Genomic DNA, 14,002 nt, shown 5'->3' on the forward strand with positions numbered 1-14,002 from the left:
AGAAAACTACAGCGTCAGTCGAGGGACAAAACGCAATAATTGGCTTGATCTCTTACTAATTTAAAACTCTCCATTGACACCTTGTGGTATATTTAAATCATTACCTTACATACAGTGTATCACAAAAGTGAGTACACCCCTCGCATTTATGCAGATATTTAAGTATATGTTTTCATGGGACAACACTGACAAAAGGACACTTTGACACAATGAAAACAGTGAGCATTCTCAGGCAGCTGAGAATGCTCACTGTGTGCAGCTTATATAATACAGTCAATTTATTTTCCCCTCAAAATAACTCAAAATATAGCCATTAATAACCATTAAACCCCTGGCAACAGAAATGAGTACACCCCTTAGAAACTACGTACATCCCTAAATGTGCAAATTGAGTACTGCTGGTCATTTTTCCTCCAAAATGTCATGTGACTCGTAACAGGAGTGCTGTCCACATTGCTGCAGAGATTGAAGAGGTGGGGGGTCAGCCTGTTAGTGCTCAGACCATACGTCACACTTGAACACTCGACACACACGGTACACAAGAAAGCCCGCAAACAGTTTGCTGAAGACATGCCAACAAAGCACATGGATTACTGGAACCATGTCCTATGGTCTGATAAGACTGGCAGGCTTTCTTGTGTACGGTCTTCAGAAGAGGCTTCCTTAAGGGGTGACAGCCATACACACCAATTTGATGTAGAGTGTGGCGTATGGTCTGAGCACTAACAGGCTGACCCCCCACCTCTTCAATCTCTGCAGCAATGCTGACAGCACTCCTGTAATGAGTCACATGAAATTTTGGAGGGAAAATGACAAGCAGTACTCAATTTGGACATTTAGGGATGTACATGTTTTCAAAGGAGTGTACTCACTTTTTTGCCAGGGGTTTAGATATTAATAGCTATATTTTGAGTTATTTTGAGGGGAAAATAAATTAACTCTATTATATAAGCTGCACAAAGACTACTTTTCATTGTGTCAAAGTGTCATTTTGTCAGTGTTGTCCCATGAAAAAAATATATTTAAATATCTGCAGAAATGCAAGGGGTGTACTCACTTTTGTGATACACTGTAGTTAAAGAGTGACACTATGAAGTACGGCAGCGTGGCCATGTGACGTCACGGCCCTGTGACGTAAACAACAATGGCTAGCTACTAGTTCATTTTTTTATTTAAAATTTTCCAAATTTTATTAAAACGAAAAACATTAATATGGTTTTTTATATCAAATTATTATAACTCGTGTATGTACTACAGTGTATGACTTGTAGTAGATGACAGTTTGTTTTCCGTTTCTTTTTTCGTTGAAGCTAATGCAAAGCTAATGATGTCTCAGCTGTGACGCAACACACAGAATTGTCGTAAAATTGAACATAAATGTACCCGTTATTGCTTTGTGGTGGCATTGTCTTAGTTCCACGTCTGATGTCATGAACACAAAATTCCCATAATCATGTATTAGGACACATTCAACTAGATGCTTTGTAGATTTTCAGGTCCCTGATTGCGTTTCCATCCACTGCCATTAAATCAATAAATTACAAAACTATTTTGGTTGTGGCGACTCTTAGCCATTTCTTTATGTTGTCCTCCCATGTCGTGATGACGGCAGATGAATGCGGCATTTCCAAATGGTCTTTTTTGAGGGATTTTGATGGTTAATGCCACTCCATCTCCACTTTTGTTTTGGTTGCAATAAGTGTAAAACGAAAGTCGCGAGCAGAAATGCAGAAGTAAAGCGGAAGTACCCCAGAAACTTATAAAGGGTTATGGGGTGTCAGCAGTCACTTGTATTCAGTTGCCACCTGATTGTAAGTGGTCAAATGGTTTGTAATAAGTTTAAATGAGTTTATATTAAGTAATTGATAGAGATATTTGGTCCCTTAATGTTGTATTTTACTATTTATTGTGGGTGGTCTTCTATCTAATCTCAGTTGCAAAAATGTAACAAATTCAGAGAAAACATAAATTCGTCAGCTACTGTATACTGTGTGTTTAAAAAGTATAAAATCATAACAATTGTTGTGAAGATGAAAGTTCTTTTCGGTACTTTGCTGATTGTCTGAGGCAGAATCCAATTACTATACCGGTTGGGCACATAGCTGATGTGGACTAAATCCATAAACATGCAAGGATCAACATCTAAATCAACAACAAACGCCGCAGGAGGTAAAACATTATAGCGGGACTGAAAGAGAGAATGTTAAATCGTCTTAGAGCATTCTTCATACTTGTAAATACTGATACAATCTGACTAAGCCTTCTACAAGCCATTGGCTGTCTCTTAGGGTCTTAAATGGTGCCGGGCCAGACTAACCTGGGTTTATCAAAGATTTTGATTAATATGTGAATCACTTGGACTAAATAAAGACTCAAACATATGTGATCTGGTCCACCAAAAGGTGACACTTTGGTCAAAAATGGAAAAATGAGATTTTAAATCTCATTTAGTATAGTCTTAATTGTACTTTTCAAAAGCTTCCTAATTTGAACTTGAATTTAAATTAGCAAAGCTATCACAAATTTTCTCTGTGGAAACCAAAGTACGCTTAGTGCATGTGTGTTTTGAGAGAACAGTGCTCTGTGATGACAAAATCTTGCCTCATAGTAGCCCATCTGATAAAATCCTAGACCGTCGGACAGACATTTACACAAATGTGTGTGAGGCACTACGTACGTGAAACATGAGACTGCTCATACATGGAATTTAATTAGATTTTTAGATAGGGGAGAATAACGTAAATCAGTTTAAAGCAGCTGTCTCGGAAGGCAGCCCATTGAAAACAAACATTAGTGCCGCCCTGTGTTCCCACTGTACACAAATTCAAGCTTATAAAACGAGTTTAAATGGGATTAAAAGATTTACTGAAGTCACAGCTGTCCTAATGTCCTTCCTGCATTCCTTATCTTTTAAGGTTTTCTGTTCAGCTTAATATTTGAGACGTTCCCGGGAAACCAGACACAAGAAGCTATATCAATACTTATAAAAGATATTGTCAAAATGAGTTACAAATAAACTCATCTGAAACAATTTGAGGTTTGCATCTAAAAGAATACTAATTTCATTTAAAATGGGGCTGTCAAACATTTAAAATTTTTAATCGAGTTAATCACAGCTTAAAAATTAATTAATCGTAATTAATCGCAGTTCAAACCATCTATAAAATATGCCATATTTTTCTGTAAATTATTGTTGGAATGGAAAGATAAGACACAAGACGGATATATACATTCAACATATGGTACATAAGTACTGTATTTGTTTATTATAACAATAAATCAACAAGATGGCATTAACATTATTAACATTCTCTTAAAGCGATCCATGGATAGAAAGACTTGTAGTTCTTAAAAGATAAATGTTAGTACAAGTTATAGACATTTTATATCAAAACCCCTCTTAATGTTTTCGTTTTATTAAAATTTGTAAAATTTTCAATCAAAAAATAAAGTAGTAGCTCGCCATTGTTGATGTCAATAATTACACCATGCTCACTCATTGTGCTCAAACTCATAAAATCAGTTTGACCCAAGCCCCAGCAGAGGGCACCAAACACCAAAAAACAAATAACAAGCGGACATTACACTGTACTGTCATTTTAATCCATTTGAGCGGGGCATGTGCGTTAATTGCGTCAAATATTTTAACATGATTAATCTAAAAAATTAATTACCGCCCGCTAACGTGATAATTTTGACAGCCCTAATTTAAAATAATTCACTCTGATTTCAGATCGTTTAATTTATAAATAGTTCCATTCCAATAGTCAGCCATTTTGAAATATAAAAGAGAAAATACCCTTTAAAAATGTTAATAATACTAATAATACTAATAAATACTTTTGTCATACTATTTGGTAGTACTGTGCTGTCATACTATTTGGTAGTACTGTGCAATATGGGAAAAACTATCACGATACCATATACTATATCGATATGCCACGATATGATACCTTTTTAATTATTTGGTGAAAAAAATTACAACAATTATGCTTTTTCCTCACTCTATTTTTAATTGACATTAAAATGACCTGCCATAAATGTTAAATGTGTCAAGTAGTGCTGCAATCTAAAACTATCCAGAAGCAGCACAGTATCACAGCCAACTATGGTCATTGGGCACGGTACACCCTGAATTGGTTGCAAGCCAGCAGGGCTACCATTAAGATTATTATCAATCAATTAATTACAGTAATATTGGCAGGGGAGCCAATTGGCTAACTATTGAGTGGAGAAAGGTATCTTTAGGCTAGTTGTTGGTACTACTTTGGCTGAAGGAAACCCATAAATGTGTCAAGTCAGTGCAAATTGGGCACCATCTACTGGCCAAAATGTGCATTGCAGCAGCAGGTCTATTTATGGCGATAATGACAATAGAAATTTAAAGATCGTCATATCCTGCTGCATGACCATTTAGACATAAATAACCTAGGCATTTTAATGAGATGAATAAAAATACTCATTGACTCAGGTTGGTCAGATCCATTTAAAGTGGAAGGTCTGGTGGCAAATGGACTTTCGGTCACCCTCCCAGTTCAACGTCTACTGGTGATAAACTCATTTAAATTCACAGCACAAGGTCAACTTGGATGTGAGAAAGATCTACGGCCTGTGATCCCTACCGGATAGCCTTGTGTTTTCTTCTGGCACCACTTCAGTAGAGCGTTCCTCTTAGATCCCCCATACTCCCGCGCGAGTGCAGCCAAGGGGTCCGTACTTTCCACACCGTCGCGAGGGGAACACAAACCACAAATACACAGTGAGAAAGCAACAGATGGCGTGATAGGAGATAAGCCCATTTAGTCAAATGTAAAAGTGCAAATATCTTCATTGGAATGCAGCCCTGAACACCCACTTAATGCTCCCTCAATGTGTATGTTATCCATGCTGTGGCAACAGCAGAAAAATGAATAAACAAGATAAAACAATGAATCCAAACACAGAGTACATGAAGTGCACTTTTCAATGGCACGAATGGTGTTCCCAAGGTCATCTCGGCGGTGTTTGCGTTGCAGTTGGGGCCATGGGAAGACCACCACGCCAGGTCATTGCTCTCAAGACGCTTAACATGTGACTGCTCGTTGGCTGTTAAATCCATTCATTCCATCTTCGAGACGCTGAATTGCAAATTTTGTACTTATTCATCACCGGTGAATAATATTAGTTGCATAATCCCCCAAGTACCGTACCAAAAAAAGTCATAAGCAACACACTTCTGTTTGGAAAGTCTTAATAACAGACTTGAAACAATTTTTTTTAATAATAATGTTCGTCAATTACAACCCCTAGCAAAAAGTATGGAATCACCAGTCTCGGACGAACACTCACTCAGACATTTTATCATGTAGAACAAACTCAGATTAAAATCTAGACAAAATAATGAATTGGTTCAAAAGTGCATTCAGAAACACTAAAAGAAATGAATAAAAAACATTGTGGTGGTCAGTTAATTTTATAGAGCAAGTGCAGGGAATTATATATGGAATCACTCCAATCTGAGGAAAAAATATGGAATCATAAGAAACAAACAAAGAAATAACACTCAACATGTCAACACATGTCTAGTGTTTAATAGCACCAGCTCTGGCTTTTATGACAGCTTGCAGTCTCTGAGGCATGGAATTGATGAGTATTCTTCATCAATTTGGTGCCAACTCTCTTTGATTGCAGTTGCCAGATCATCCTTGCCGGCCAGAGCCTTGCTGTGGACCATTTATTTTCAATTTCCACCACAGGTTATCAATAGGGTTGAGATCTGGGCTATTTGCAGGCCATGACATTGACTGGATGAGTCTTTCTCCAAGGAATGCTTTAACAGTTTTAGCTCTGTGGCATGATGCATTGTCATCTTGGAAAATGACAAACACATTTTCAATTGAAGGGATAAGAAAGCTGTCTAAAATTTCAATGTAGACTTGTGCATTTATTGAAGATTTAACCACAGCCATCTCCCCAGTGCCTTTGCCTGACATGCAGCCCCATATCATCAAGGACTGAGGGAATTTTGATGTCTTCTTCAGGCAGTCATCTTTGTATATCTCTATGGAACGGGACCAAACAAAAGTTCCAGCATCATCACCTTGTCATTCTTGACTCTTAACACCTTGTCCAATGCAGATTCTTGACTCTTGACAAGGTGATGATGCTGGAACCTTTGCCAGAGGTGGTGCTACTAAATAGTAGAGAAGTGTTTTGATTGTTATTTCTTTGTTTGTTTCTCACGATTCCATTTCCCCCCCCCCCCTCAGAATGGAGTGATTCACTATATATTTCCCTGCACTTGCTCTTACAATTAGCATTTACTAACTACTACAATGTTTTTTATTCATTTGTTTTGGTTTTTCTGAATGCTAAAGAGCTGCACTTTTGAACTAATTCATTATTTTTTTTCAGGCTTTTTATCTGAGTTTGTTCTACATCAGTGGCCTATACTACGAAGCCAGTTTTCTGGCTTAGCAGGGTAACTTCGAGAGTAACTTCATCACGTGCGACCTAAGTTCGCAGCTAAGCGAGACTACGAAAGGTGGATATGTTGGAACCGAGAAGTGTTGCCATGGCAACACACGCCACACGCCAAACCTGGTCGTCTCAGAGTTAGATCTTGCTTAACCTCAGAATTCTAATTAACCACGCTATAATTAAACAGCACTCCTCCGCGGACGTGTCCTCCTGACAATGACAGCGTACCTGGACGACCCATACGACATTGGCGCGCGGATTGTGAGGGGCTCTCTTCGGAGTGCACGGGTTTTTGGAGACCGCCAGAATCCGCTGGCGTACCCGGAAGATGTTCTCCATGAAAGATGTAGATTTTCAGCTGAGGGAATTCTTTACCTGTGCCAACTGATCGAGGCAGACGTCACTATAATGTAACCCGCCGAAGTCAGGCCCTCACAAACGAGCAGATTGTGTGCCTCTCCGTGCGCTCTTTCGCCAGGGACAATATATGCATTCCAATGGTGATGCTGAATATCTGCGTAAGAACACTGTATGCCGTGCGATTCGAAGTGGGGTATGGAAACGCTTCAAATTGATCGTTGAAATTGCTGAATGTAAACGAATGCGGAGCTTTGCTCTCATATACAAGAAATATATTTAACGGACTTTTCCAGCGTTATTTCGTTGTGTAAATGATTTAATAATAATCATAGAAATATGTAGACTATTTAAACATTGAGAAAACTTGCGTTTTTTTCTGCCAACTCAAAGAGATTAAATTAAATGTCAAATCCACTGATAGGACAGACGCACAAATATAAAAGATATAAATGTTTATTGAATACTCATCTTACAGTCTTGTTTAACTGTGAAAATTCGTTACAAAAGACGGGCTTTAATTCACGCAACAACGCATGGCATCCCCGCATTTCCTTCTTCTCCTGAGTCCTCACAAAGATAACATAAAATTTTGGAGGGGTGGGGTTGGGTCGGGCTCGGGCCTGCAAATCAAGTTAATTGATCGGGCTCGGGTCGGGTCGGGCTTGATTTTTTAGGCCCAAACTAAGGGGGAAAAAAAAAAAGGACATACGTATTCATACAGTCAGTGGGACTAAACATACAATTATCCTGCTTCATGTGGTGATGCGCGATAAATTATTTCTTACTGTTAACGTACCAAATCTTATTTTATTGTCCTGACAGCAGGCTTTATTTCTTTGCATGGACATAAGTAAACTGGCATATTGACGCATTCACAAATCACACGATCTGTAAACTCGCTGTCAACAGACCCGTCGCGCTCTACTCGCTGAAACGGTGTTCGATTTCACGGTGAGGGTGGATTTTAATTCCTCATAACTCCGCATGATCATCGCGCATTCCTCCTCCGTGAAGTAAGGTGCCCGTGCCATCGTCACAAGTAGTGTTTGACTCTGGTCTCGGCCCCCTTTTATGTGAACGCGCAGTAACTCTGACTGGGTTGACACAGGTTCGACTAATCAACATCATAATCAGCGTCGTAGCACCGACTGACCACAAACTAGACAACCAGGTTTTGTCAACTCTGGTTACCCGCTGGTAAACTGGATTACTTCTGGGGAGGTTGAACTCAGTTCGTAGTATAGGCCACAGTTGTCTCCAAACTATTCCACATAGGGCCGCAGTGGGTGCAGGATTTCACTCCAACAAAACAAGACCACACCTTTTCACCAATCTGGTGTTTTATAAGTGTAATTAGTTGATTGCAGTCAGGTTCTGCTTGTTTCAGTAGAAACCACATTGGTTAAAAGGTCTTTGCTCGATCGGTATGAACAAAAACCAGGACCCACAGCGGCCCTTGAGAACCGGATTGGAGACCCCTGTTCTAAATGATAAAATATCTGGGTGAGTGCTCGTCCGAGACTGGTGATTCCATACTTTTTGCTAGAGGTTGTAGAAGGTAATAATTTGCAAAGTGACAATGGACAGATGTGTTTACCATTTCCAACAGTGTAATTGCAGAACTGAGGGTGTGAGGGATGCCAAACTACCTGCCCCACTGTGACAACGTAGGGGTTTTCAAAAGTCAAACACTGCACAATGTATATATGCACACACAAAGCCAACACTCTTCATTTACCTTAAATGTTACCAGGTGCAGTGGTGCATGACCAGCAAAAATAGAGTGAAATCTCTAAAAGCTCATATGTGGACTCTTTGAGTTGAGCCCCTTTGCAGTCCCTTTCTGATAAACAAATATTAAATCCACCTAACACCGTAACAAAGAAATGACCACTAGGCCAGGGCAATAAATTGGTTTTATGAATAAATTTGACTACACTAGGTAACTTTTCAACCTTTATAGAATATTTTCATAACATTTGCGATGTCAACTGACAACCCTAACCGTTTTATATCTTGAGGGGGTCTGTATCGCTTTCACCGGCAATAATTAACTTTGAGGAGGGTGGCAGGAACCGTGGCAAACAAAAAAACTACAAATGTGCTGACTAGAGGCGTGCGAAATTTCTGATTCTTAGATTATTTGCGATTTGCTAGTGGAAGATTCGAGAACGATTCACAAACATCCAAATTCCGATTATTGAATTATACCAGGTAAAGCAGAACTAAAACAGTCAGCGCGGTCTTCAGGACACAATGAGGAATGGACCGAGAGCAAATATCATGTTCAACTCACGCCGCTAGATAAAAAAACAAAAATACCTGACTGGGCCGACAGCTGGTTCAAACAACGCCCAGTTGCTAGTTGCTACAAACATACGGCTATAGTAGGTATCACATATTTGCAGAACTAGATGCTAAAAGATAGACAACGGCGGTGTTAGAACATATAAAAAGAACTAGATGCGAAACGACAGGCTTGCCGTTTAGTAGTTGCCGCGTTGTAAACAGCCGCCATCTTAAAGCAGTAGACTTCTCTAGAAGGCTCTGTTGTAGCGAACCCAATTAACTTTTTATTTGAAATACTCCTAAATCAGCAAAATCTTGACTTGAATCTGTCTTTAAATAATGAAACAGTTTTAAAACTTTGGCATGTTGTAAGTAGACAGAAGGGAAATTATGGAATAACGGGAGCAATTTTATCAACTTTAACGGTTGATTCACATCATTAAATTAGTTGTATGTAGTTTAAAGCTGCTGAAACAGAATGGGGACTTGAGTATTTTATTTAATGTTTTTAACTGTTAACTTGATACTCAAATTTTAGTTTGGTTTAGCCTAATAGGATTTTTAAACTATTTTGGAACGAATGTACAAACCATTAAAAGGGGGGGTTTAGGTGACATCAATAATCGATTTATAATCGAATCGGAGCCTCTGAATCGTAATCAAATCGTAAGGTACCCATAGATTCCCACCTCTAGTGCTGACTGCTTTACAGCATACATCACTTCCATCTTTCATTATAAAGACGGAAGTCGATGCGAACGCTTTTGCGCAAATTCTGCAAAGATGGCAGAGCAACAAAAAAGACAAAAAGTTTTGTCCGAGGAGTAAAACAAAGGGAAGCTACTCGGAATAAAAACGATACTCAAAATAGACATTGGCCTGGCTTTCACTCCCTGGCGTGAACCCTCCTGCCCCCCAACTGAACTCATCTGACGAAGCCACACGGTTGCTAACCACCTTATGATATTGTTTAGCCACAACTGGATTTATTACCTCATTACTATTCATCCTTCACACAGCTGCTAGAAACAGAAATGTCATTTAATCCATTTAGATTTGGATATCAGGATTTTACGACACTGTGCGCTGGTCCTCATGGGAAACGCAGTCTTCCTGAAGGCAAAACACGACCGCTTTTGTCCACTGGTGTCGCTAAAATCAACCAAAACTGCAAAGTTACCTAGTGTTGCTTTAAAAAAAAACTTTTATTGTCAACGATTAAAAAAATATAATAGTTAATTATTATGATTAGGGTTGTTCCGATCATGTTTTTTTGCTCCCGATCCGATCCCGATCGTTTTAGTTTGAGTAACTGCCGATCCCGATATTTCCCGATCCAAGAGCTTTTTTTTTTGCTCCCGATTCAATTCAAATCATTCCCGATAATTTTTCCCAATCATATACATTTTGGCAATGCATTAAGAAAAAAACGAATAAAACTCGGACGAATATATACATTCAACATACAGTACATACGTAAGTACTGTATTTGTTTATTATGACAATAAATCCTCAAGATGGCATTTACATTATTAACATTCTTTCTGTGAGAGGGATCCGCTGATAGAAAGACTTGTGACTTTGTATATTGTGACTAAATATTGCCATCTAGTGTATTTGTTGAGCTTTCAGTAAATGATACTGTAGCCATTTAACTGTTCTGCCCAAATGGATGATGGGAAGTGCAACCATGACTGTGCGTAGTGGCACCAATTGATATATCTTCTCTGCGTTGGGAACTAACATAGGGTGTAAAGAAAAAGATCAACTACTACCTTTCTACCCCGCATTGCTTTCCCACGGTATTTCTAATTGTTGAGAGAGGAATTTTAAGGCTTAGCCAATTAAAAAAAAGCTCCAAAGACTGCCAAAATTCACTCTACTCATTTTACGCTGCCTTTTAGCTCTACTATATATAGGTAAATCGTCGCCATTATAGATTGAACGCGACAATGCGTTAGTGGGTCGTGCAGCGCATGTGTTAATTGCGTTAAATATTTTAACGTGATTAATGAAAAAAAAAATTAATTACTGCCGTTAACGCGATAAATTTGTTAGCCCTACTTTAAGCCAAAACTAAAGACTCTGGAAGAGTGTAAGACATTTTGTCTGTAACGTTAAATACAATTAGAAAACGATTTAATAAAAAAAAAAAAAATTAAGTTTCTGATGTAAAAATTGAGTGATTTATTAGCTTTTGAAAACTTGCGCTAAATTAAAAAAAATTGTTGCTATTTTTGGCAAAAACCTGTACATGTTATGTTAAATATTGCTATTGATCATGAAAATATAGGTGATTATCCCTGCATCTTGGGATTTTTGTGCATCTAGTGTAGATTTTGAGAATTTTATAGCAAAGTTTTGTGAGGGTTTTATGAGTGAACGACTTTGAATTTTTTTATGTTGCTGCTCATGGATACGCATACTTTATATGCCTGAGAGAGATGTCTGTTTTGGTTTTAGGTTGCTAGCCGCTTTGGTTTTGAAAATATTTGAATTCTAAGTTTTTGAAAATAGGCCCCCTATTAAAATAGGCCCCGTGTCCCGTCAACTGATAGTGAAGTCTATGCCATGCTCCCCACAAACACACTTTTCGACTAACATTTGCTGTGAAGTTACCAAACAGAAACTACAAAATAAATGTCTCACCTGAACATGTTGTTGACCTGGTTGCAGCTAAATGTGCGGCTTCTCAGGGAAACTGGGCTTTTAAAAATAGACTCCAGTGATGGACTCTTCCTAATCAGAATGTTGGGTTTTGTGTCTTCACCACAACCTGAAAACGTACCTGGGGAATCAAGATAAATCAGACATTCCCGATAATGTACAGTATTTTATAAACAGGACGTTTGGGCATATTTGTTTATCATACACACAAACAAATGGAAAACTACACTGAATAGAGGGTAGGGTCCCCTGAGGACACCTGTGGCATTGAGGCTGCTGTTGAGCAGTGACAATACAATTGTTGTAAGCCAAATAATGTTTGAGAAGGAGTAATGTGACATCACCTTACAAGATTAGATCAAAACATTGGCTTCCTTGGACAATGTAGTCACCCACCGAAAGATTGGAAATCTTTTTTACTTGACAAGTGCAACACCAAACTACATCTGACCTTTCCGTCTCTAAGGGTCTGTCTGTTGCCGGGATACAGGCCTCCACCTTTTATATGTGTTCAGTTTGATTTATGTCGGATCTGGCTGTCTGAATATTGTGAATACGAATAACAACAAACTAAAAATTGATTCGCTACATACCGTGAGGATGAGCAAAGTCTCCATGACTGATTCTTTTTTCCAACAACTTTGACAGGGGCTTTATGTACGACTGCCTCTGTTGGAAAATAAACACAATAACAAATTAAAATAGTTATTAACCCATTATAAGCACTCATTGAAATACTATAAAAGGGATAAAAAACTTGGTGTTATTAGGACCAGATACATCACATGTATATACTGTATGACTAGGGGCGAAAAGTGCGCTGTAAGCCAATCAGGCTTACAATTGTGCCATTTGATAAACATAACATTGTAGCAGTGGCAGAACAAATGTGAACAGGGCCCGGGTACGATGAAGACAAATCGGTCCCCCTGAGTGGACCGTCCAACGGGAGTGGGGGACAATTATTCTTGTGCCCCTCCACACTTTCGAAGCCCTCAAGACGATCATCCAACATTTAAAAACACGTTATAACAGCTCTGCGCTTCATTTTACCTTTCTGTCTGACCCTCCCATCGCCCAACTACGCCAACTTCACGCCCGCAAACTAGACCTCTTAAGAGCTGGGGTTGGGGACCTTTTTGACCAAGAGACCCAAAACACCCAACATTTTTTAAAAAATGATTCCATGAGAGCCATACAACGTGTTATATATTACGGCTGCAGCTATCGATTATTTTAGTAGTCGATTAATCTATCAACTACTTAGTTCAAATAATCGAGTAATCAGATTGCGAACATTTAATGCGTTGCAGAATACATTTTAGGAAATGTAGAACAAAGGCTTGCTAAGATTGCACTTTTACAACAGCATTAAATGCGAATACAAAAAAAATTCCTGAGTGTTTCCTCAAACTATGCAGGGGATGTCACTTCCACTTAAAAATAAACTATAATACCTGGCTTAGCCTCAAACGGTATGAACAAAGTAAAAAAATGAGGATCTAAATACAACAAAAGAACAACTGGCTAATTTGCAAAGCAAATGTCCGCTTGCTCAAATGCAATAAAATGCAAACTTTTTTTTTTTTAACAGTGCTCTTAACAAATCGTTCAAACACATATCCCCACAAAAAATTGCACAAAAATACCTATACTAAACTAAATTAGAAATGCATAAAAAACATTAGCTCAAACAAAAACTCACCTTATGTTGGTCTTAACAGGGAGCAGCTGGATTCAGCCATGTTAAATGAGATATCATATTCACTGTTGCCACTAGAGGGCAGCATATCCACCCAAATCAATAAAACTAAATGCAAACACTTTCAAAATAAACCATTACAACACCACTCTAATTAAATGAATACTCGAAGCAGCAAAATTTGATTCGAAGCTTTTCTGTTATCGTATTGCTATAAGTTTTGGACTGTAAGGCGCACCTGACTATAAACTGCCACCCACAAAATTTGACACGAAAATGGTATTTGTTCATAGATAAGCCGCACTGTACTAGAAGCCCCAGCTGTCCTCACTGTATTATGGGATATTTACACCAAAAGATATTAACCAATAAAACTTTAACTGTGGCATCACAAGACTGTCTAAGATCAAATGATCCACCATGAAGCTTTGAACCAATTAGCTGCAAAGCTTCTTTTGCCTGGCACGGCCAGACTGTTCTCCCTGGATTTTTCAAACACTGTGAGAATAGTCTGGAACCCAGCCC

The 14,002-nt window shown here is 38.6% G+C and overlaps 1 protein-coding gene across 4 annotated transcripts in view; it reads right to left on the minus strand.

Annotated features, from left to right (window-relative positions):
- Positions 1-14,002, minus strand: part of specc1 (sperm antigen with calponin homology and coiled-coil domains 1) — a 120,106-nt gene that overhangs the window by 34,334 nt on the left and 71,770 nt on the right. For all 4 annotated transcript variants that reach the window (XM_057820859.1, XM_057820860.1, XM_057820858.1 and 1 more), the window contains 3 exons: positions 12,369-12,444; positions 11,758-11,896; positions 4,623-4,716 (listed from right to left, as the gene is read on the minus strand). In XM_057820859.1, coding sequence (XP_057676842.1) covers positions 4,623-4,716; positions 11,758-11,896; positions 12,369-12,444 — 309 coding nt within the window. The remainder of the gene's footprint in view (positions 1-4,622; positions 4,717-11,757; positions 11,897-12,368; positions 12,445-14,002) is intronic.

Source organism: Corythoichthys intestinalis, chromosome 18, assembly GCF_030265065.1.
Source record: "Corythoichthys intestinalis isolate RoL2023-P3 chromosome 18, ASM3026506v1, whole genome shotgun sequence".
Classification (NCBI taxonomy): domain Eukaryota; kingdom Metazoa; phylum Chordata; class Actinopteri; order Syngnathiformes; family Syngnathidae; genus Corythoichthys; species Corythoichthys intestinalis.